Genomic DNA, 24,096 nt, shown 5'->3' with positions numbered 1-24,096 from the left:
CATGACAATGTCACCCTTATAATTCATATCAGGAAAAAAAAAAAGGCAACCCCTTAGGTTATTTGTAAGCTAAAATGTGCTGTCTCACTGCTTGAGTTAAACAAAGATGACTAGATCTAAATTCTCTTCCAACTGACGGGTTTTCTGCCACAAGGCATTCTGTTGTGCCTACAAACTGTCTAATGTGAAGCATGACAAGATTTCATAGCAAGACACATATACATTTCATCTAGTTGAACTGACTTTATTTGCATGAAATAGATCAATGTCCTTTATCATTAGTCAGCCCATGCATCTGAAGTGCTTCTTATGTCCAGTCTGATTCAGGTAAGAAATCACTTTATATTTCTAAAGGGAAAACACAGCTTAAGATTTTGCTTACATAATGTTACAGGATTTTACTTTCCAATCTTGAAATAACCATCTATTCTAAAACATACACAAAGCATTAAAAAGCTTTGCAGTGTGGTTTTTATCATGTGAAAAAAAGATTTTCAAAGTATATTTAAAAGAATATTTAAAGCTAAATTCATATAGAAGAGTCTCCAAAACATATTATTGTTACAATTTTATTTTAACATCAGATGCTTGTTCAACGTACCTATCCCTGTACCAAGTGTGCTTATGAATTGCTGGAATTGCAAAAAAAGCTAGGCCTTCTCCTAAACCCCATATTACTGTATGTGAATTCCCTTCTGAGGGGAAGCTAAAATACAAATATCAGAGGGGTAGCCGTGTTAGTCTGGTTCTGTAGAAGTAGCAAAGAATCCTGTGGCACCTTATAGACTAACAGACGTTTTGCAGCATGAGCTTTCGTGGGTGAATACCCACTTCGTCGGATGCAAGCCGATGACAAATGTCATTGTTTCCAAAATAATGAATGTACTTCAAAGAAGAAAAAATGTAGGGGACCAAAAAGGGCAAAGAAGAATTATTAGATATAACCAATGTGGTATAAATAAAATGTGATACTGGGAATGTTAATATATTAACATTTATTACCAGTTGCTTGGAAGTACTTGAATAATGTTCTTGTTACTCCATCACTCATGTACCTATAAATACCTACAAATGGAGTAGGTATCCAATACTAAAGGGCTCTTTAATCTAGCAGACAAAAAACGTAACAAGTTCCAACCACTGGAAGTGGAAGTGACAAATTCAAAAATAAAAAGAAAGTGTAAATGTTTAACAATGAATATTAGATAAGTTTACTAAGGGATGTGGTGGATATTTTTTGTACTGTGGTAAAACCCAAAGGCCTCAAAGTCAGAGCCCTAGTGTGCTAGGTGCTGTAAAAACGTATAGAAAAACATTCTCTGCACCCACCGAATTTATAGTCTAGCTATGACCTAAAGCATAAATAGCACAGTATAGAAGTTGTTGGTGTTTGGGGCAGAGGGACCTGCAGATTTTGGCAGCTGGTTGGAGACAGTTGGGGCTTTGGTCTTCCTGGAGTTTCTGGCACAAAGGAGGTGGTTAACACTTCTGCACTGGGGAAGAAATGCATCTTCCTTGTAGGATGAAATATTTGGGGAAGTCTCAAATTCTTAGTTATATACCCTAGAAATCCTTATCAGCAAGACAGATGCCTCACTGCTGGCTGCTCACCTCCCAATATCCACCCCTGGATCCAACAAAGATAGGTAAGCACATTAGCTGGATTTTCTGCTAAAATGGGGAATCGTAGGAGAAAATGTATTTATTTTATCATGCAATCTAAGAATCTGCAGACTAATTCTGCAGCTGTAGAATCACAGAACACAAGACCCTGACAATTTTTAATAAAAATAAAATATTTACAACTTTCATCTAAAAGTACAAAGGGCAACATCAATAAAGGTGACGGATCATGCATTGTGCTCAAAGAGGAGTTATGAGTTGGGTGAAACCTTATTTATGGGATAAGTCAAAACCTGCAGAGATTGACAGGTGTGAACTCACCCTTCAATTAACATAATGGTAAGGATAAATTAATCACAAGACCCTACCTAAGACAAAAGGGTTATGTGAATGCACCCAGGAGTTTTGGACTGAATGGACAGAGGCTTTTGTGGAGGTGTGTGCATACACACAGAACATACAGAACGTGTGTGTGTGTGCGCGTGCGCACACACACACACACACACACACACACACACACACACACACACATGTACATACACTGAACACACAGAAACCAAGAACAGAGAAGAACAAAGGGAGGTGGGGGCAAAAAAGCCAAGAAGCAGCTTGTGAATACGGTGTGACCACAGAAAAAGCTAGAAAGAGCTTTTGGGTCTGGTGTTGGCTAAAGAGACTTGGGCTGTAAGCTGAGAAATTGCTTCTTTTGTTCTTGGTCCCGCCTGTGTTCGGAGGGGCAGGATTTTGTACATTCCTTGTAAATAAACAATATTGCATCAAATTAAATACCAGACTCCATTAATTTCTGCTTCCATCTGGAACATCTTTTGGGCCCTGAAGTTTGACTAGCTGCTTGGGTCAAAAAGGGGCAACAGTCAACAGACTGTATTGGACCAATATCTGATGCCCATTTCAGAGCACAAGCCCAACAACCAGTCCTCTGATATTTATTTCCATGGTCTGTCTGTCTCTCAACTGTTGTGGAGACTTCAGGGGGTGATTTCTCAGGCAGCCATAACCAGAGTCTTTCCCAGACTCCTTTACTAACTTAGGCTATGACTGAACTGGCACTTTTGTCGCTCAAGGGTGTGAAATAACACCCCCTGAATGACAAAAGTTTTAGTGATCAAAAGCACCGGTGTTGATAGCGCTTTGTTGGTCGGAGAGGCTTTCCCAGTGATGAAGCTACTGCCCCTCATTGCAGGAGGTTTTATTTTGTCGCCAGGAGAGTGCTCTCCCAGGGATAAAGAGTGGACACACAGCACATCTTACAATGGTATGGCTTTGGCGGCACACAACCACGCCATTGTAAAGTGTGCCGTGTAGACACTGCCTTCCTACCATCACTTCCATCTTCTCTGCACTCAGGTTCAGTCCTTTTACCTTCCTTCAACTCCTAATCTCAGCCGAATACTAGGAAATTAAAGACAAATGCACATCTGATTAAAAAAGTTAGACTGAGATGAATGTCACTGCATGCTGATGACACCTCAGATCAAAGAAAACAATCTCACAGTCACTTGTAAAGGAGGAGGAGGAGAATAAAAACTTTGTAGAACCCCATATAAGATTCCTGGAGGCAGATAATCACTGGCCTAAAATTACCCTCTAGAAGGAAAGAGCTGAAATGCACAAAAGCAACAGCATTCATCCAGTTAAGGACTGCAGACAAGTTAATAAAACCGTGTGGTCAAAGGGACCAAAGGTTGATAACAAGGGTTGCCAAGTGTCCGATGTCACATCACACCCATATTCTTAATGGAAATATGTTTATGATATGAATATGGCATAACTAAGTTGTATTTGATGCAAGATGGGTCTTGTGAGACATCACTGAAAAGGTTATGATTTACCAAATATGATTATCCTATTTGTATGCATGTATCATTGCTGTATCTGAAGTTAGGAATATAAGCTCTGTATCAATTGCAAAAGTGTTCGCATCTGGGAAATGCCCAAACAGTAGGCAATTAGCCTTAATTAGCCATTAGGAAGAACAATTAGACTTTGAAGATACTAATCTCCCATCTTCCTGAGAAGCTTCTTGGGTTGCTGCTTTGACAGTACAGGGTCAAGTGATCATGCCACCTGGAACGAGACCCCCATCTTGGGCTTCCAGTGTTTTTCCATTAAGGGGGGGGTGGGAAGTCAGACTGGGAAACAAAAGATTCCCACCACATGTAAATTCTATTTAAGGCTGGAGAATGTGTTAATCACATCACAGGTTCTTCACTGAATCCCTGCCCAGAACAACTGCTGGAAACACCTAAGACAGATCTGGGGAGAAGGACTGGGACCCAGACTGAGAAAGGTCAGCCTGTGAAGGGTATACACCAGGAGATTTAAGCTGCAAGCAGTGCAGTTTACTTTCAAGAAACTCTGCAACCTGCATAAAACATTTAGGGTGAGAAATTACTATTTGTAGCCCGTTTCTTTAATGTATTAAGCCTAGTTTGCATATTTTCTTTTATTTACTCAGTAATCTGCTTTGATCTGTTTGCTATCCCTTATAATCACTTAGGATCTGTCTTTTATACTTAATAAACTTGTCTTTTTCTATAAGCCAGTTTATACAATTTATATGGGGGGGCACAAAGCTGTATCTCCCTCCAAATTGAGGGGGGCAATTTTTATGAGCTTGCGCTGTGCAAGACACTATAATTCTGGGTTTACACCCCAAAGGTGGCGTGCACGTGAGTGCTGGGTAAATCCCCAAGATGAAACCTTCCTCACAGAGCTGATTTCAGTCTGTCTGTAACTGGGTATAGCTTTACCTGTGTGTTTGTGCTAGAGAAGGCTTGAGGGCCTAGCACAGCAAGGACAGGGTGAGGCAGTCCAGGCTGGTGGAACTGGTGGGCTCAGTGGGACCACAATATATCAGATGGCATCCCAGATAGGGGGTCCAACCCGTCACATCTGGTTTTCAACTGGAACATTCGGTTGAAAAGGGACGCTAGCAGCTCCAGTCAGCACTGCTGATCAGGCTGTTTAAAGTGTGGTTGGCGTGTGGCTGGCAGGCTCGCTACCTGGCTCCACGTGGCTCCCCGGAAGTGGCGACATGTCCCTTGTCTCCTAGACATAAGAGCGGCCAGGAATTCTCCGCGTGCTGCCTCCACCCCGCATACCGCCCCCACTCCGCACACCAGTTCCCACTGGCGGGAACCACAGCTCATCCCTGATCTCACCCCAGAGCCCACACCCCCACCTAGAGCCCTCACCCCCTCCCGCATTCCAACTCCCCTGGCCCAGCCCCCTGAAAATGAGCAAGTGAGTAGGTTGGAGTAGAGTGAGTGACACAGTGAGTGGGGGGTGGGGCCTCGGAGAAGGGGCGGGGCAGGAGTGTTTGGTTTTGTGCCATTAGAAAGTTGGCAACACTATTGGTAACAGATGTTAAAAAAACAAACTCAAAACAACCCCGCTCCTACACACACACACCCCTCTATGTACAACAGACCTTTGCCTATTGTTTTTAGAAAAAATTAACCAGCCTAGAAGACTAATGGAGCCTCCATGCCATAGCCAATCCAAAAACCAGACAGCAAGAAATTTAAGTTGTGTATAATATATACACAATTGTCCAAGGCATAATATTTTTAGGGACTTAAAAAAATGCCATTTAATAAAAACCAAACAAATTGATGAAAGTTTTGTGGCTCTGTACTTCCTGATTTTGGCTTGGAACAGAGGTAGAAATACTAAAATAGAAGACAGGCTGTTCTTGTGGTAATTTGGCCCAGTTTAAATTTTAGAAACCTCACCAAAAAGACTGCTGTTTCCAGCCCAGTGGGTATAGTGAACCTGAGAACCTTTTGAGATCTGTACAACATATTTCATGAACACATGGGGTTTTGTTATGCATAACAAGTATATATAGTAGGAGGAAGTAGGTACGGCCACCACACAAACACTGCTTTAAGATAGGGAGAATAACTTAAACAGCTTGCAACAATCACAAAAGATTGCAAATATGTAAAAACAACGAAAGAGATAAAGAGTACCAGTAAAATTATACTCCAGGTCTGGGAATAGCCCTGCCCACAATGTAAATAGTGATTTCGCTTATTGGTGACACAGGAAAAAAAAACAAAAACCCTGTTCTAAGATTACTGGCAAGTGGCTTTTGCTCTAAATTCTAAAGTAATTAAACATCTCTCTTGTAATTGAATAAGAGTGATACTGAAGTGTCATTTTCTGCAATTCCATTTCCCTTCCTAATACAGGCTATTTTTTTTCAGTAACTAAATGTACAAGAAGCTAATTTCCTATTACTTATATCAGCTTAGACACTGTACATTATTGCCATTCATTAGGATGAGAATTTAAAAGTGCAGTAATCCAGATTCATCAAACAGGATGTGTCTATCTTCAATTTCAAGAATTTCAGGACAAACCCAGATATAAATATAGTGTGATTTTGCATTTGAAAAGTGAACAAAACATTTTCAAAATGTTTGTAGTAAAAGCAAATATTTTAAGTTAAATGTTAATTTTAAATAATGTGTTTTAAAAAGTGTTTAGTTGTGGGCTTTTTTTAAAAAATAAAGAAAGAAAAGGCCTGATGCATCAAATGCAGATACAGGTCACAATGAATTTCTGCTTCCTCATTTCAACATTATACTATAGAGAAAACTCTCACTGGAAATGGCAACTGATTTCACTTTCCTATAGTAAAACATTTAGATGACAGCTTATTATATTAAGCCATCACTGTAAAGAAGTTTCAGTGAACAAGCAACATCAGACCTAGCACTCCACTGAATCCATCTGTTTTCTTGGATGGATCATCATCAGACTGGATCGAAATGGCAGCCTCATAGGTTAGTATTTCAATGGTTACAACTTAATTACAAAAAAATGCCATACACGCTTTGCAAAACAGTTACATGACTTAGACATCTCACACAATGCTACAGCACTAAAAGCTGGATTTCTATTATTTAAAAGACAATATCAAACCATTTTACAAACTCTTGGAATAGTTAAACCACACTGTGAATAATTAATGAAACACCATAACTATTATAGTAAAAGAACATTTTAATTGTGAGTTGAAATTAAGTTTCACATAGTAACTGTTTATATACAACAAACCTCTTAAATGTCTTCAGTTCCAAATAAGTAGGGTCAGTCCTTGTTTCTACTGATAATGTGTTAAATCAATCCCAGTCACTTACCATATATTGTACGACATCTCTTTTGCATAGTTCACCTAGAGATCTTTTAACTTTTCTGAAATAGTTTATAAACTCTCCATTCAAACTGGAATTTACTCGCCGATTAAGAAAAGGATATTACAGGAGTATATGAATCATATAATTTTAACAGAATCGTCAGCAGTGGAAAAAAATTCCAATCAAGGCTGGTTATTTGTCAAGAAGTGCCTTGGCAAGACAAAAGTTGAGTAACTAGAGATAAATACTCAAACACTCAGATTCCAGCCCCTAAATTTTCAGTACCCTGGGCAGCCCTCCAAGCTGCCAGAAGGATGCCAGTTGTGGTGCTGGTTTTATGTATCCACTTCCTAAGAACTTGACTGAGATCGATGCATCATTTTACGTAAACACTCAGTTCCCAAATGGCAACAACTTTTTTTCTCGCTACTGGTGACCTAGAGATGAGGAAAGCAGCCCCAGGGCTTGACACGCATCAGCCCGAGGACAAAGTCTACGACCCCATGCCTCCCCAAAGTCATGCCTCATCAACTAAAATGAGTAAAATAGTTAACTATACATTGTGTCCAACTGAAGCATATTATTGATCAAAACTCTACCATTTCCTGACTTCAGAGTGTTTGACTTTAAGAATTACAATCTACATTAAAAGAATGTTATATATAACTAAATAGAAAATTGGTGTCCTCACATCTCTCGCTATGCTTCTCTTTAATAAAATTTACCCCATCACATCTCCCTTCCCATCACATGCTTACCCTCACACCAATCCACACATCCATTCACAGCTTGGACATTAGCAAACACTAATAATCTCATATTGACAGGGAAGACATCCTCCAGTCCAGATATCTTCCACTGTCCAAGAGCAATGCTCAGTTAAGAAATCACCAGCTCTTCTCACAGCTATTGAGAAAGGGAGGGATTCTATCAGGGTGCTGTCCCTGGACCTTGCTCAGGGTGGGAGGGGGGTGTCCATATTTTACAGAAGCCTTTGGCTAATAGGTCTGATAAACGTGAAGACCTTCACACTCAAATCACCAGGAGACGGGGCTGTAGGAGTGTCCCCCACTCCTACCACAGAGATGGGTGGGTGGTTGGGGCCAGGGGTCTACCTCTCCTGCAGCCTTTATTTTTGGTCCCCCCCGCCCCCGTCAGAGATTAGTTCCAATTCCTCCTACCTCTGCAGTTGCTCAGCTTTCTCAAGCTGCGATTCTTGTTAGGGTTACTGCTGCCCACACGAATCTAAATAGCAACAGTGAAACCTAACCAGTCTTTTCCAAATACAAGTGTTAGAAACTGTGTGTGTGGGTGTGTTTTTTTTTTTTTTAAACGAAAAAGTTTAGATCCTGCAGAATTTGATGGTACTTGCCCAGGAAGGGTCCCTACTCTTCCTAGAAGAGTGGATTTTTAAAGCTCTGATCAGTACCATAAGCTGTCTAGATTCCTCAAACAATGCATTCTATAAATAGATGTGTTTTCAAGATTCAAAGAATGAACTAGAAAAATCTATAGGAAGGACTGTTTGAACATGTATTTTTATGGCTTCTATAAACCATGCTGTTTACCTCAAAATTCTTCCTGCAACACACACAGGACACATACATCAAACAGCTCTACTAAACAGATTGTACCACTCTGAAACCTGTACATTTACTGTTACAAGAGCAGGGACTTATTTTAAAGTTAAGATGACTTACCCTGAGCCAGAGAATCCAACCAAGAACACCACTCGGAGAAAAAATAATAGCTCTTCATTTCAGCTATAGAAATTCTTACATCATTCATCTCTATGATGATGCAAAATCATAAAGGGAAAAAACCTCCACTTTTCCCTTCTTATGCTCAGATCACACTATCCTGCTATGCACAAAGTTTTATTATTGATTGGACTTTGTTCCGTAAATGCAAGAGGAGGGACAAGATGACTACTCAAACATTTTCCTCCAGTGATTCCACTGCTTCTTGCAATTCTCTCTTTAATCATAATATTCTCTACCTCCACCCTAGATATTTACCTACTGTAGATATACTCAACATCTGACATTTGGCAGTAGACTTAAGCCTTGAAGTCTTAGTACTTGTTTCAGGAAAATATTTTGGGTTTTGTTTACTATTTTAAGCATTGACAGGAATGAGCATATGCTGGTAGTCTGCAAGCGAGACCCACAAAATACCCTGTACTCTTGCAGAAGATGCACTGAAGTCAGGTGACCATGAGTTCAAGTGACAAGGTGGGTGAGGTAATATCTTTTGTTAGACCAACTTGTTTGTGAAAGAGACAAGATTGTAAGCAACACAGAGCTCGTCTTCAGGTCTCATTTTGTACATTGACAGCTGTCAATGTTTCTTGTACACTTCCCAACCCTTATCGAGCAAGGTTATCTATACTGTCCCACTATTTTACATGTAAGGTAGCACGGTTCTGGCACTTCTAGCAGAGCTGGTAATAGAACCCAGATTTCTGATCTGGCAGACCCAAATCTGAAGCACGCTGCCTTTCCGAAATAATCTGCCAAATCTAAGTATTTGGCTATTCCGTTTGCAAACATTAGGCCACAGTCCATTTCCAACGTTCTATTGCTGTCTAGCAAATACCTGTGTAACCTACTGGCAAAGCATGTGTCACATCTCCATCTAGTGGCCTGTTTAAGTAGAGACTATAACAGCTTTCTGTTGCTATCAACTGGTTATACTCCTTGAGCTCAAGTGGCAGAGGTCTGTATTGTGGGCCTGAAGGTCCTGGATCCAAATTCTGTTTACAATCCACAAAGGGATGGAAAGAAAAAGGAATCATGTAATTAAATACTAGTATAATGAATATGCACAGACAGAAAGGGCAATCTTAAATTCTGGCCTTTCCTAATTTTTAAGTGGTTGTCTTTGCAAACGTAGTGTTATTTTAATATAGGTAATATATTACTATTGTTAATAAATACTTGTATTACAATAGTGCTTATTTATACCTTAAGTTAGCATTTATTTACTTTCACTGTAAGCTTGTCAGGGCACAGGCTGCCTTCATTGCGTGTTTATACAGTGCATAGCACAATAGGGCTGAAGCCTCTAAGCACCACTGCTGTATCAATCGTCATCAATAAACTAATAAATAAGTGGCTTGGAGGCCTTGCTACTGAGCTATGGTCTTTCACCAGTAGGTCAGCTTGAATATATGCAAAATTTATTAGAGACTGATGGTTGTTCCCATCCAGTGGATGTTTGGGGGCCCCTATATGAGAGCGGTTTTGAGGTTCTCCATTCCAGCTCCCCATCACAAACTTGCTACCATGCTTTCCATTATTGCCAGACTCAGAAAACACACTGCATGGGCCATGGAGACTGATCTACCCCTGGCACCACTTGAGGAAGTCACCCATATCGGGGTTGAGGCAGGTCAGTGTGCAGGGGATGCTTGCCACGGAGATGGGAGAGCCACAGACCTGTGGGGAGTTGCTTTAGGCCACACATCTCCATGGCTGGAGTCCTCCAGAACCCTCACTTTGATGGCTGCCATCACCCACCCATAATCAGAATTACAGATAGAAAAGTACTATGCAAGGCAACACTTGTGCCCTCTGTATATCCGAGACTATGGCTGGGGACAGTGATCTAGGCCCTAGCTCTACAGTTGGAAAAGAGTCGTGTGTAGGGCTGAGCGGCACTCAAGGCTGGGTCTCTGCATTCCAGGGGACCGACCTAGTAGTAGTGCGACCCCCCAAGGCAAGAGGGAGAAGGAAAAATGGTCAAGGTCAGGGGAATGACTCTTCCAATCCACCATTGACAGAGGGGAGGGAGTAGCTAGGACCTTGGCTTAGGGGAGAGACCCACCCTTCCGGGGGGGGACAGAAGACCTGCTTCTTCATTAATGTGAATAGAAAATGAATTGATTGTTTGAGACATTCAGATCCTGTGAGGCTGAACCGTTGCTGTCATTTATGTGAACAACCTAATGCGGAGTCAAATATACAAACTAGGGCATAAATCACTTGCACAAAGTCTCCAGATTTCTGGACTGTTTGCCTCGATGGGTATGGAGTAAGAGTGGAGCTCCCCCATTCCCAGTAGCCAACATGGGAGTGAAAGTGAGTGGATACCTACCCCATTCTCAAAGGATTCTGAGATGGTTTAATTTTGTGACAAAGGTTGAAAGCAACTAACCAACTTCTAAATCTTAGGGCCCACAAGATAGAAAAGTAAACGTTGATATAAATTACTGTTAAGACACAACTGAGGCTTTGTCAGACATCATCTGCATTTCACAAACAGTGGCATGGTGTTTTCATTGAAACCACGTTAAGTCTGTTACTATGACTCTGACAAGCGCCCATTTGTTCAATATGAATGTTACCTGACAGTTACGAGATATATATGATTTGACTGATATTCTCTCAATCCATAAACCAAGACTTTCCTTTTACAATACATGGCTGATGTCTTCCTTTGGAATTGCAGCTAACACGCTAATTCACGTCTGTTACTAGAAAGCTATGGGAACCTTTAACAATACATGTGGCTTGTTTGACTAAAGAGCAATGGTATAAAACCTTATAAAATACATACAGATAACATTAAAAAAGGAAAAACTAGGAGTCTTTGTGGCACCTTAGAGACTAACAAATTTATTTGGGCATAAGCTTTCGTGGGCTAAAACCCACTTCATCAGATGCATGGAGTGAAAAAACACAGAAAGCAGTATAAATATTACAAACACATGAAAAGATGGGAGTTGCCTTACCAAATGGGGGGTCAGTGCTAACAAGGCTAATTCAGTTAAGGTGGAAGTGGCCTGTTCTCAACAGCTGACACAAAAGGGGTGGACGGGGCGGTTCTATGTTTTTTGCTGACCGAAGCACAGCAGGCAGTCAGCTTTCAGCGGCACACCTGCGGGCAGTTCGCTGGTCACGCAGATTCAGTGGCATGCCTGCGGGAGGTCCGCTGGTGCTGCGCCATCAGCGTCCCCGCCGCCGAATTGCCACTGAAGCCATGGGACCGGCAGACCTCCCGCAGGTGTGCCGGCAAAAGCCGCCTGCCTGCCGCCCTCACAGCTACCAGCAGGCCACCCCTGGTACGTGCTTGCTGCGCCGGTACCTGGAGCCGCCCCTGGGGGTGGAGTCTGTTTCTGACGTTTTTTTGCTGAAGAATTGCCACTTCAGTCTGTCACTGAGTGTCCAGCGAGATTGAATTGTGCTCTATTGGTTTCTGAACATCACAATTCTTGATGTCTGATTTGTGTCCATTTATTCTTTTGCATAGAGACTGTCCGGTTTGGCCAATGTACATGGCAGAGGGGCACTGCTGGTAAATTATGGCATATATCACATTGGTAGATGTGCAGGTAAACGAGTCCCTGTTGGTGTGGCTGATGTGGTTAGGTCCTATGATGGTGTCCCTTGAATAGATATGCAGACAGAGTTGCCAACAGGGTTTGTTGCATGGATTGGTTCCTAGGTTTGTGTTTTTGTTGTGTGGTGTGTAGTTGCTGGTGAGTATTTGCTTCAGGTTGGGGGGCTGTCTATAAGCAAAACAGACTCCAATGAGAAACTGCAGAACTGAAATTAATTTGCAAACTGGAACTATTCGGGCCTGATTTCAAAAACAGACTCTACCCCTTCTTGTCAGCTATTGAGAATAGGCCACTTCCACCTTAATTGAATCGTTAGCACTGACCCCCCCCCTTTGGTAAGGCAACTCCCATCTTTTCATATGCTGTAAATTGATTTTCACTCCATGCGTCTGATGAAGTGGGTTTTAACCGATTAAAGCTTATGCCCAAATACATTTGTTCATCTCTAAGGTACCACAAGGACCCCACATTGTTTTTGCTGATACAGACAAACACGGCTACCATTAACAAGGAAGTTATTGTTGCTCCACACTCAGCGTAAATTGAGGAAAAGGAAATTGAACTTTTGTATAATGGAAGACTTTAAAAAGAAAGACTGCTCTAACAAAATCTAAAGTATTTTGGAACAACAACAAAATTTGGGTGGGATAGAAGAGGGACACTCCATTAGGGAAATTGACAAGTTTTGTAACTACAACACCTGCTCATAATATAACAAAAGAATTCTGTAACTAAGAGAGGATTATATAACATTACAACATCTCTCTGAGGGATAGTAGGAATATCTTTGAGATTCAGACAAGCTAAAATCAAGAGACAACTTTACTATCCTAGAACGTGTAGCTTTCTATACTAGCAGAGCTTACAACTACTTGAAACTGGAAGACGGTCGACCAGTGCAAATGGCTGCTTCTCGGTCTATGCTTCAGGTTGTCCCAATGCAGCTATGCTAGTTGCTGACCACTGATTGCTGAATCCCAAGTACAGACAAGACCTAAATTTGAGGAAAGGTGGTTTTTTTAATCCAAACTGTCCAATCTTACATGTTTAAAATGTAGTTCAATGAGATTTTAGACCTTTCCTTATATTGCTGTAAATTGCCAGTAAACACAACTCTTGTTTAATCTGAACTAAATTGGGCTGTTTGACAGTTAAATCTTGGTCATTTACTGGCTAGCTTGTAAATTCAGCATGTTCCATATACTAAAAAACCCACCCTTCATTTGGTTGAATAATAAACATATGTTCTCTTATTCATATTATTCTTCTATACAAACTTTTCTTAGTGGCTTTAGTTGTATTTTTATGACTGAAGCAATCAATGAAGGTCTTTAAGAAAATGAGTACTAAAGGCAAATCAGGCATAGCCCTACTTCTTAGGCTTCATCAAGCGATTAAAAATAGTAATTGCGATTAATTGCGCTGTTAATATTTTTGAATGTTTTCTACATTTTCAAATATATTGATTTCAATTATAACAGAATACAAAGTGTACAGTGCTCGCTTTATTTTACAAATATTTGCACTGTAAAAAACAAAAGAAACAGTATTTTTCAAATCACCTAATACAAGTACTGTAGTGCAATCTCTATCATGAAAGTTGAACTTACAAATGTAGAATTATGTACCAAAAATATGTAAAACTTCAGAGCCGACAAGTCCACTTAGTTCTACTTCTTGTTCAGCCAATCTCTCAGACAAATAAGTTTGTTTACATCTGCAGGAGATAATACTGCTCGCTTCTTGTTCACGTCACCTGAAAGTGAGAACAGGTGTTCTCATGGCACTTTTGTAGCCGGCATCACAAGATATTTACATGCCAGATGCACTAAAGATTAATATGTCCTTTTGTAGAACTGATGAATGAAATTGTTTAATTGTTCACTTTATTAATGTAACTTCATACGTAAAATTTTATGAATGAAACATTCATTCATAAAACCGGTTACCCCAATAACTGGCTAATTGACAATTAAAATGCTTGTTAAGAGCCATAGCTGTTCAGCCAGTTGCCCTTCTAAGTTTCACCATCAATCCAATTCCTGCTTAAATCCCTGAGACTGGCACCATTTCAGTATTGTAACTTCTGTTCATTGTTTGCCATTCATTACACTTGTCTACTTCTGTTCACTGTTTGCCATATTGTAATTCAAAACTCCATTTTACAATGCTTACTCCATTTTGTAAAAGCTTGCTGCAACCTTTATTTTTGCAAAACTCTGCTGTAATTTTATTATGGGTTTAGATGTGTGAATGAGCTACGTATGGATGATGGAATCAAGCTCCAGCGCTAGCCTGTCCTGATGAAATAGAGTTCAAACACTAATGGCTGAAGATGCAGACAACAGCCCTAACAAAGTAAAAAAAAGAGTCCACCCTAAAAGAAAAGAACGAAAGGTACAATAGAGGGAAGATCAAAGCCAAGTCCGAGGCTGAAAGTCACGTCTGCAATTGACGGGTGATCAATCACACCGAACCCAGAAGCAGCATGACACAGCAAGACCTATAGACTCTGGATTCAAACTAAAGCCTACAAAAAGGATGGGTGAAATGGAAGACTTTGGGAGGGTAACGTTCTGCTGCCAACATGGGAGGGCAGACCCAGTCCTTCCTTGTGCCCAGCTTTACTGGCCAGTTAGCCGCCACAAGCTACGAACCCAAGCTGTAAAATCAAGCCACGGACTGAAGCTATGATCAGGACTGGTAACTATACAGCAGCTGCAGACATCTGATGGGTGTGTGTAGGTATTGGTTATTGGTCATAAATCAAATTGTGTTATAATAAATGTGGCATTTTTGTCTTGCCCCCTTGAAAAGATCCTGTGTAGTTTTGTCTGTATAACACCTTCATGCTGCAACCACCATTCCAGAGGACATGCGTCCATGCTGATGGCAAACCAAAACAGTGCGGACTGGCACAAGTTCATTTTCTTCATCTGAGTGAGATGCAACCAGCACATTCTTTTTTGGTGGTGCGGGTTCTGTAGTTTTCACATCTAAGTGTTGCTCTTTTAAGACTTTTGAAAGCATGCTCCACGCTCATCCCTCTCAGATTTTGGAAGGCACTTCAGATTCTTAAGCCTTGGATCGAGTGCTGTAGCTAGGTTTAGAAATCTCAGGTTGGTACTTTCTTTATGTTCCGTTAAATCTGCTGTGAAATGTTCTTAAAATGAACAACATGTGCTGAGTCATCATCCGAGACTGCTATAACATGAAATACATGGCAGAATGCAGGTAAAATAGAGCTGAAGACAATTCTCCCCCAAGGAGTTCAGTCACAAATTTAATTAACGCATTATTTTTGTAATGATCATCATCAGCATGGAGGCATGTCCTCTGGAATGGTGGCTGAAGCATGAGTAGGCATACAAATGTTCAGCATATCTGGCACGTACATATCTTGCAATGCAGGCTACAAGATTCCCATGTGAACACCTGTTTTCACTTTCTGATGACATTGTAAATAAGAAGTGGGCAGCATTATCTCCCATAAATGTAAACAAACTTGTTTGTCTTAGCAATTGGCTGAATAAGAAGTAGGACTGAGTGGACTTGTAGGCTCTAAAATTTTGCATTGTTTTGTTTGAGTGCAGTTATGTAACCAAAAAAAAAATCTACATTTGTAAGTTGCACTTTCACGGTAAAAAGAGATTGCACTACAGTACTTGCAGGAGGTGAACTGAAAAATATGGTTTCTTTTGTTTATATTATTTATTACAAATATTTGCACTGTAAAAATGATAAAGTGAGCAGTGTACACTTTGTATTCTGTGTTGTAATTGAAATCAATATATTTGAAAATGTAGAAAAACATCCAAAATATTTAATCAATTTAAATTGGTATTCTATTCTCTAACAATGCAATTAAAATTGCAATTAATTGTTAATTTTTTTTAATCACGATTAATTTTTTTTTAATTAATCACGTGAGTTAACTGCGATTAATCAACAGCCCTACTAAGAAGCTGTGTTATCTGGATATCAATTGTATAATACACTCAGGACTGTAAGGAAAAACAAAATCACATATGTTCCAATAGGTTTGTTCCTGTACGTCTCCTAAGAGATGGACTAATCCCAGTAAATACTAAAAAGAAAGAAAAAAGGGGGGGGGGAGAAGAGGCTAAACACTGTTCAATAAATAGTATATAATACACCAGAAATCCAAAATTTCTGAACAGCTGTTGGATTCTAACATATGTATATAATCTGAATTTAGAAAATGCCTATTCAGTATTCTGATATTTAAGAAAAAACATCAGTAATGGAGGAATTATCACTGTAGCTATGAAAACTTACCTAAATACCACTTACAGCTCTTAAAAACAATACAAAAAGCAAAAAAACCCCCACCAGACATCCAGCTGCTTTTGTCACTTCATACTCCTTAACTGGCATAGGCAGAATATAAAAACATAGCATAAATTTTCCTATTTTCTTTCACAAGTAGGTTCTAGTATTAGCAATACAATTAAACAAGTGGATGACTTGCCACGTCTCAATTCAACTTGTTTCTGTTCAGTCTGGAAGGACTGTCAAAACAAAGTTTTTCTTCACTCTGACTTCCAACTTTTAATGCATTTTTTAAAGTATTTAAGAAAAATGCAAAACCTAGTAAAATGTCACTATAATTTAGGACCAGGAACTTAGAAATCAATTATTCAATAAGAGATACAATATTTAACTGGAAAAAAACCCCAAACATGAAGACATCTCACCAGACCATGCTCGACGTGTGTTATTTCGCGAGTGTCTCTTTGGAAGGGAACGAAGTACTGTGGATGAGACATTGCGAAGGGTTTGGCTGACTCTTGTTGTTAACCTGTAATGACCTTCTCGTCCGTCCCTTAAAAACCCGTGTAGAGACATGGATGTATTCTTGTATTTTCAAAGTTATTCAACAAGGGGAAAAAGTTAATTCTTCAGACCTGTGTTCTGATGACACGTCCAAAAGAAGTTTTTTTTTATGCCAATGGCACCTCAATACTTTTTTCTCCTCCAGTAATCCCAGTTGGGGGAGAAAGAGGGGGGCATTCAAATGCTATAAAAGAGAGAGGGTGTGAAAAAGACAGAGGTTTTAAGAACTAGAAATAGGTACAGGTCAATAATTTGTACTGTTCATGCTGTTCCTCAGAAACCAAAGCAAATAGGATATAAAACTACTGCAGTTGTATCTCACCAACAGAAAATGCCAAGATAATTTCTAGATGAAGCTACAAAATTCTTTCAATTTCAAGTGCGTTTAGCACCTTAATACTGAACATAGGACATCTTTATACAGAATACATTCACAGCTTCCTCATCTTCAGTGGCAGCAGATAATTTTTTTTCTTCTCACTTATGCAGGTGAGGTTAGCAGAAAAACCAACAGCAAAAGTGTTCAAAAATACCTATTTTTCAACATGGCATTGCATTGAGCTGCAACTTTTTAAAACAACTTCATGCTGTTTTTGATGAAGTCGAGAAGACACATCCAGTTAGATAATTCTTTACCGCAGCATGCACTGTCCCACAGTATCAAAGAGTTGTTTCTCCATTTCCAAGTAACACTGGCTCTATGTTCGCATCCTTTTCGCTGAAGTGCAGGAATGTTCCACTGTCGCAAAGTGACATCTTAGGTTTTCAGTGAAGGGCACTTGGAGGTCCTTTTCATGCATTCACAAATCAGCACTCAGCCAGGCAGAAATCTAATGCTGACACTCACTACATTTCCTGTGCCCGCATCTGCACCAGCCTGTATCCCCCTGAGGCCAGGATATCAGCAAATCAGAAGAAAATATTGATGCCAATACAATGCTGTACACTAGAAAGGGTGTACTTTTTCACCAATCTAGTCTGATTGGGCTTTCCATCCCTCCTAACACACAGAAAACCTGCATAGAACAGACCTGAGCCTTTCAAAGTCAAAGTGAGTTTTCATACTAAGCAAGCCGAAAGGTCTTAAAGAAAAACTTGAAACTTCCTGGGACTTTAATGAACAGCTAACAATGGAAAGGAAGGAAGGAAGGAAACGGATCCCTGCTTTCTTAAAACATACCAGGAAATTCTGCACTGTCCGCTCCCGCGTCTCTTTCAATGTGGGAGAAAGGAAATTTATAACACTACTTTACTTGGCAGTCAATTCTTTCCACTGACTTATGTTTAACTATATCTTATTGTGGTAACAGATTTACCACAATCCCATTTATTATTTTTATACACACACACACACACACACAAAAATGGGATTGTGGTAAATCTGTGGTATGTTTTTCAAGTCCCATTATACACATACATATATCAGAAAAAATATTCTGAGATACAGCATATCAACTAGCTCTCTTTTTAAAAGGAATCTCTCTATGACATTTTTAAAGTGAACTAAAGATAGAATCCTTGTTTCAAGTCCCATTATGCTGAATATCATTAATTTCCTAGAATATCTGTAGAGATACAAGGCAGGTGAGGTATATATATATTTTTTAAACCAATTTCTGTTGGTGGAAGGGACCTAGCTAGCATGTATTTCACTCCAACAGCAGCCTATCAGCAAACCTGTTTCTGCTCTTGGTGGGGGTTATTATAATTCTATCATATATACTAATAGACCAGTAAAATTTTGTTCACTCGTGATAAGGATTGCAGAGGGTTTTTTATTTTAAGTGAAATTTATGACACAATGGAACTCTTAGGGGTGGTTGAAAAGGGCATTCTTAATGGTTACATACTTTTCACCTGTAGTCACAGTTTGAGTCCTGAGAGCTGCTGGAGGCTGGGTGTCAAGAAGAAGAGCAAGAATTCATATCAAATTACTTGTGCTGACAAACCCCCACTTGCATAGGGAAATCAGGAGCCCCACAGGTGAAGTGCTGTGCATAAAGTTCCTATTGCATCTTTGCTGCACAAAAGAAAGGACAGGCTGAATCTGCCTTGCTGAGAAAGGTTAACTGTTACAGTTGTGGCCTGTGGAATGCTAAACTTTCAACAAAACACTGATAAACATGACAGTTGCAAAATCTGACAACTAAGAAGAGAAACAAACACACACACTGATATACTTTATGCAAATTTCATTCCCTTTCCATGTTCATTATTAATTTTGCTACAAAAAATACTTGGACCATTACAAAACTGGTGGGCTAGCTTGATTACTCTCAACCAAAGACTCATTACACACAAAAACAGAAAATGGGGTGGGGGAAAATCAGCTTGTTTTGTACATATTTAATTGTTTTGGACATTTGCATTGCATTAGATGTTCAATGCCTAAGCAATAGCAAAACGAGTGAGAATGGAATTTAATTTTTGTGACAGATACAAAAACTAAACTTTGGGCAAAGGTCCACCTTTTCTTGTGTAAATGACTTAGAAGGGGCAGTAAGATGCTGCTGGTCATATGCAATTACACAGCAGGGTGGCTTAGGGAGAGCAAGTGCACGTCACAGCTTGCTACTCAGCTTCTGAGCAGAAGCACTGTGCATGATCAGCTAGCACTTACTGCAGACAGTATATGTCAGCCAACTGGACATTCCCCATAGTTGGTAGTCCACTGCTGGTCTTCGGGCTCTGTGCTAGCTGGTGCATGCTAGCCGGTGCGTGCTAGCCGAGCACTCTCCTGAGCCACCTGATGCTTATGCAGAACACTGACAAACCATCTGTGTCAATGTTCCCCCATAGCATCTGACTCCCTGGAGACCAACAGCTGTCTACTGCTACCAGCTAATTAAGTTACTCTTAGTTCAAATGGTGCTGGATTGTGCTGTGCTGCTGAAGGCTCATGGTTCAAATTCTGCTGATGACCCATGTGGGGAATCATTACACTTAAGCAGGAGCAAAACTTCTTTGTGTTCTCTCCACCTACCTCCTATGTACCCTGTGCCACAAAGGATGGATTGTACCCTTTCTTGATGAAGCTTTATAACTCAAGCTGCAAAAGTACCAAGGACCCACAATCCCAATGAAATCAGAGCATTAAGTCACAATCACATTGCTACAAGCAGCTTTTCATTTTCTTTCATGCATTCAAATTTGTTCTTAGCAGCAAAGAAATTAATCACAACAATGTCCATGGCAATTCACAATCAGAAGGAAACAGATGGTGTGATGCAGCAATTTCCCAAACAGCAGCCATCCTCATATCACCAGAAAAAATAAATCTCAGTATTTTCCTTACTGTTGGGTTACTATAACAAAAAAGTACACAGACAGGATTTCTTCTGTGCTCTGTACTGCAACAACAAGCTAATTAGCAGTTTGAAAAGATAGCAATATTCTTTGAACATTAATTGGCAATACTAACTAGACGGCACCTGATCCCCTCTTTCTACTTCGTAAACAGTAACATGCACAGGGGAACACCACTGTGACTACATTTAATGGCTATGCACAGAGTGGTGGAACCAAAAAAAAATCATGAAATGGAGCAAGTTTAATTTTTCCACTTATTTGAATAAATTTCTACTTTCGGTTGCACACAAGAATGTTACCATTCCATTAATTTGCATTTTATAAGTTGTCATTGAATCTTCCTTTGAGAATTTATGACTGTCCAAGCATTCCTCCTCCACCCCCCCCCCCCAGTAAAATAAGTTCGGTTTCTCTTTGAGCTCATGAAATTAATTTGCTGTTTGACACACTCATTATTTCCTTCACCTGTGTGTGCATACAGGTGTCTTATCTTGCTGAACATCTTGAAATCCCTGATGTCATTTTCCCAACACTGATGAGTAAGTTATTTCCTACAACCTTGTATTAACTACATAGCTCTGAAAAGTTCACATGTAGCACAAAATGATCCTCCTCCATGAGTGCAGAAAGTTCTGGTATCAGCATCAGTGCAGTTCTGGTGCACAAGAGGATGCAAGGCACACAGGAGGCATACAGACCCTATATGCCCTCCAGCTCCCAGCACACAGGTGGTGGGCTGGGCTTAAGGATCTGCTGCTCTATGGATGAGTCCATCTTCTTTCCCACTCCTCCTGCAGGGGGGACACCTTAGGTGCTTCTGCAGACAGAGCTGCAAGCACAGCTTTGCAATCACTCTAAATTAAAGGGTGTACGCCAGTTTACATGTATATTTGGAAAAAAAAATGTTAAGGTGCCATGTGTGTCCCTCAACAGCAGCACATGATCAATGAGATCAGGAACCAATGAACTGGAGGAGAAAGTACAACACAAGGGCAGATGTTTATTAAAAAAAGCTCAAGCTGTTAATTAGCTCACAGCACACAAATGATCATTGATCTTGCTGAAAAACCAACATACAAATAAAAACATCTCAGCTGGAATTATTATATCATCCAATAAGTTGGTTCCATCGCATGTATGTATGAAATTTAGCGTAAAGTGATTCCTATTACGTATTTTTTACTTGTTTCAGGTGTCTGAATATAGGTATGCTATCTATAGAGCCTGTAAATTATCTTGCATTGTGCTGTATTTGTTTTATAAATACGTGTGATAACTCTTTCAAAGGATGGTGTGTGTGTGTGTGTGTGTGTGTGTGTGTGTGTGTGTGTGTGTGTGTGTGTGTGTGAGATATATATTTTTTAAATAAACTCACAAGATGAACACATACCATAGGCAAAAGATTGGTTGAGAGAGGCCCTCCAGGCTTGTATTAAACTCCTAAGGTTACAGCTTTTCTCTGACCTTGGATGGGTAGATGCTGCCACCACCCAAGTGCAAAAACCCCTTTGAGAACCCAGGAAGGCGCACTTGGGAATTCCTTCCTGTGGGGTACCTTCAAGCCCTTTCACCCCCTCCCCCCCTCCAGGGAAGAGCTGAGAAAGAAGACAAAGGAAATCAGCTGTTGCCACCAGATAATTAAACATGTGCACAAACCTTAAGACACAAAATCCAATCCTGTTCTTAAAAGGTAAATTTTATTAAAAACAAAAAGAAAATATTAAAAAAAAAACTTAGGCTATTGCTAGATTTAAAAAACCCACTGACAAAAATTCAGCATCAAGAATAACCTTCTTGAGACCCAGCTTAAGGGTTACAAGAAAAGAAAAGCATTTGGGGTTAGCACAGAGGAGTCCATGAGCCCTAAATAAACAAACAGAGATAAACCAAATCGCATCTTCCTAGACATTTCCTGATCTACTTACATGTCTGGGATTTTTAATGAGTAGTTTCTAGGTATGATTTGATGATTTTTTATACCTGGCCCAAGCTCTTACAGCATAACTGTTCTGACCCTTCTTTCCGAGAGAACACCACAGACAGAAAATGAGGACTTTTTTCCCCAATTTTAAAAAGTTCTGAGCCTTCCCATTGGCTCTTTTGGTCAGGTGCCCACTCCCTTCCTTTTACCTATGCAGGGAGACTTTTTAACCCTTTACAGGTAAAGGAAGTGGAGAACAGCTACTAAGAGGGATTTTATAGCTAACTGGCTGGGTGGGTCCATAAAAGGGAGCTACCCCCCACCCCTTCATTTATCACAAATCCCCGATACATTGCCAGTAAATATTGGAGGTTAGAAAGTATATTATTAAAGCACCACCTGACTTCATTAGAAAACCAGACAAACCCTGAATTAGGTTGCATGTGAAAATTAGGTTAGTTGTCCAATCTTAGTCCTAACTGACAGCCTATCCCTAAAGGTGGACCATGACTGTTATAGCAGATGAATACAAGCCCTTCAGGACTGAGGTAAATTGACATGTCTATTTATACATGCACTATAGCCCAGCAGCCAATCCCTCTCTCTCAGGAATTTAAATAGTTACCGCTCTCAAAACACTTCACTTTATTTTTTTAAATCACATTACTGTTTAGCCATGCCCTAAAAATCACTAAAGATCAGTTTAATGATTTTGTTTTAAAACAGAAGCAAAATATTTCATAAGTTATGCAATTCCATCATATATCTTCCCTTCTAGCCATAAAAAGATTACAGTATCCTAGAGAGACCAGGCAATATTTATATTTCTTGAAATAATACCTAAAGGTAAAGGCTGTCAAACTTTTTTGAAAGTTGTCTCATATTGTAGGTCTGAATTTCTCAGTTCTAGCATTGTATTGGATTAAAAAAAGAAAGTTATGACCTGTGTGCTAATGCTATGATTGGAGATGGCACATGGGTAGCAGTTCGTACTGGTCACACAGGAAATGAGATGGGCTGAAGGAGATTATTTATTACACAAACTAATGGAGGCACTGGTCACAAGCCACTCTAGATAAGGCTGTTTAACAACTCTCTCTGACCCTCCCAAAACAGCACTACGCAGGACAAGATGGGTGCAAAACGCCAAATTTTGACACACAAACAGCAGGAGAGAAGGGGCTTTGAGTGTTCTGAAGTAAATAGGTTCCAGTTATAAGCTTTTAACAGGTGCACAGAACATCTTTCACAAGTTTTGTTGCTAAGCTCGTAAAACTTGATAAGATACTGCCTCTCTCCTCACACTGTTCTGTCACAACTGAGATTAGTGAGGGAACTCAAGCTGGCACTTCCTTCATTTAAAAAGAGGCGAAGCATTCTCCATGAGGGCAACTTTGGAACACATTTCCCAGTTATTCTGAAAAGCCTAAACTTGTTGGGCGTCAGGGACACTGCAAAGCCCATCATTATCTGAGGGGGTTTCAGGAGAGAGATACTGCTTGAGGGTAATAACTATGAAGGGAGAGAATTATTTTGCTGTAAGATTTAGTTATTGGTGTATATACTGTAGATTGCTGTTGGATCTGTACTTTTAAATAGTTGGCAGGAGCACCTAGAGCCTGGGAATAGGGTTGCCAACTTTCTACTCTCACAAAACTGAACACCCTTGCCCTGCCCCTCCTCCAAGGCCCTGCCCCGACTCGCTCCATCTGCCCTTCCCCTGTTGCTCGCTCTTCCCCACCCTCACTCACTCCCTCATTTTCACCAAGATGATTCAGCAGGTTGGGGTCCAAGAGGGGGTGCAGGCTCTGGGGTGGGGCCAGGGATGAGGGGTTGGGGGTGCAGGAGGCGGCTCTGAGCTGGGGGTGGAG

The 24,096-nt window shown here is 40.2% G+C and overlaps 1 protein-coding gene across 16 annotated transcripts in view; it reads right to left on the bottom strand.

Moving 5' to 3' along the window:
• The window catches only part of MCF2L (MCF.2 cell line derived transforming sequence like), a 251,774-nt gene that overhangs the window by 144,479 nt on the left and 83,199 nt on the right, over positions 1–24,096 (bottom strand). The window contains exon 1 of one of the 16 annotated variants that reach the window (XM_039531162.1): positions 16,857–17,099. The exons of the other annotated variants lie outside the window; for them this stretch is intronic. Within the exon in view, the coding sequence (XP_039387096.1) occupies positions 16,857–17,007 (151 nt within the window). The 5' untranslated portion in view covers positions 17,008–17,099. Of the gene's footprint in view, positions 1–16,856; positions 17,100–24,096 lie in introns of those variants that run through there. 16 annotated transcript variants of the gene reach the window in all.

The sequence above is a fragment of the Mauremys reevesii genome, linkage group 1, assembly GCF_016161935.1.
Source record: "Mauremys reevesii isolate NIE-2019 linkage group 1, ASM1616193v1, whole genome shotgun sequence".
NCBI classification, from domain to species: Eukaryota; Metazoa; Chordata; order Testudines; family Geoemydidae; genus Mauremys; species Mauremys reevesii.
The sequence above is the reverse complement of the archived record's forward strand: the minus strand, read 5'-3'. Positions and strand labels throughout refer to the sequence as shown.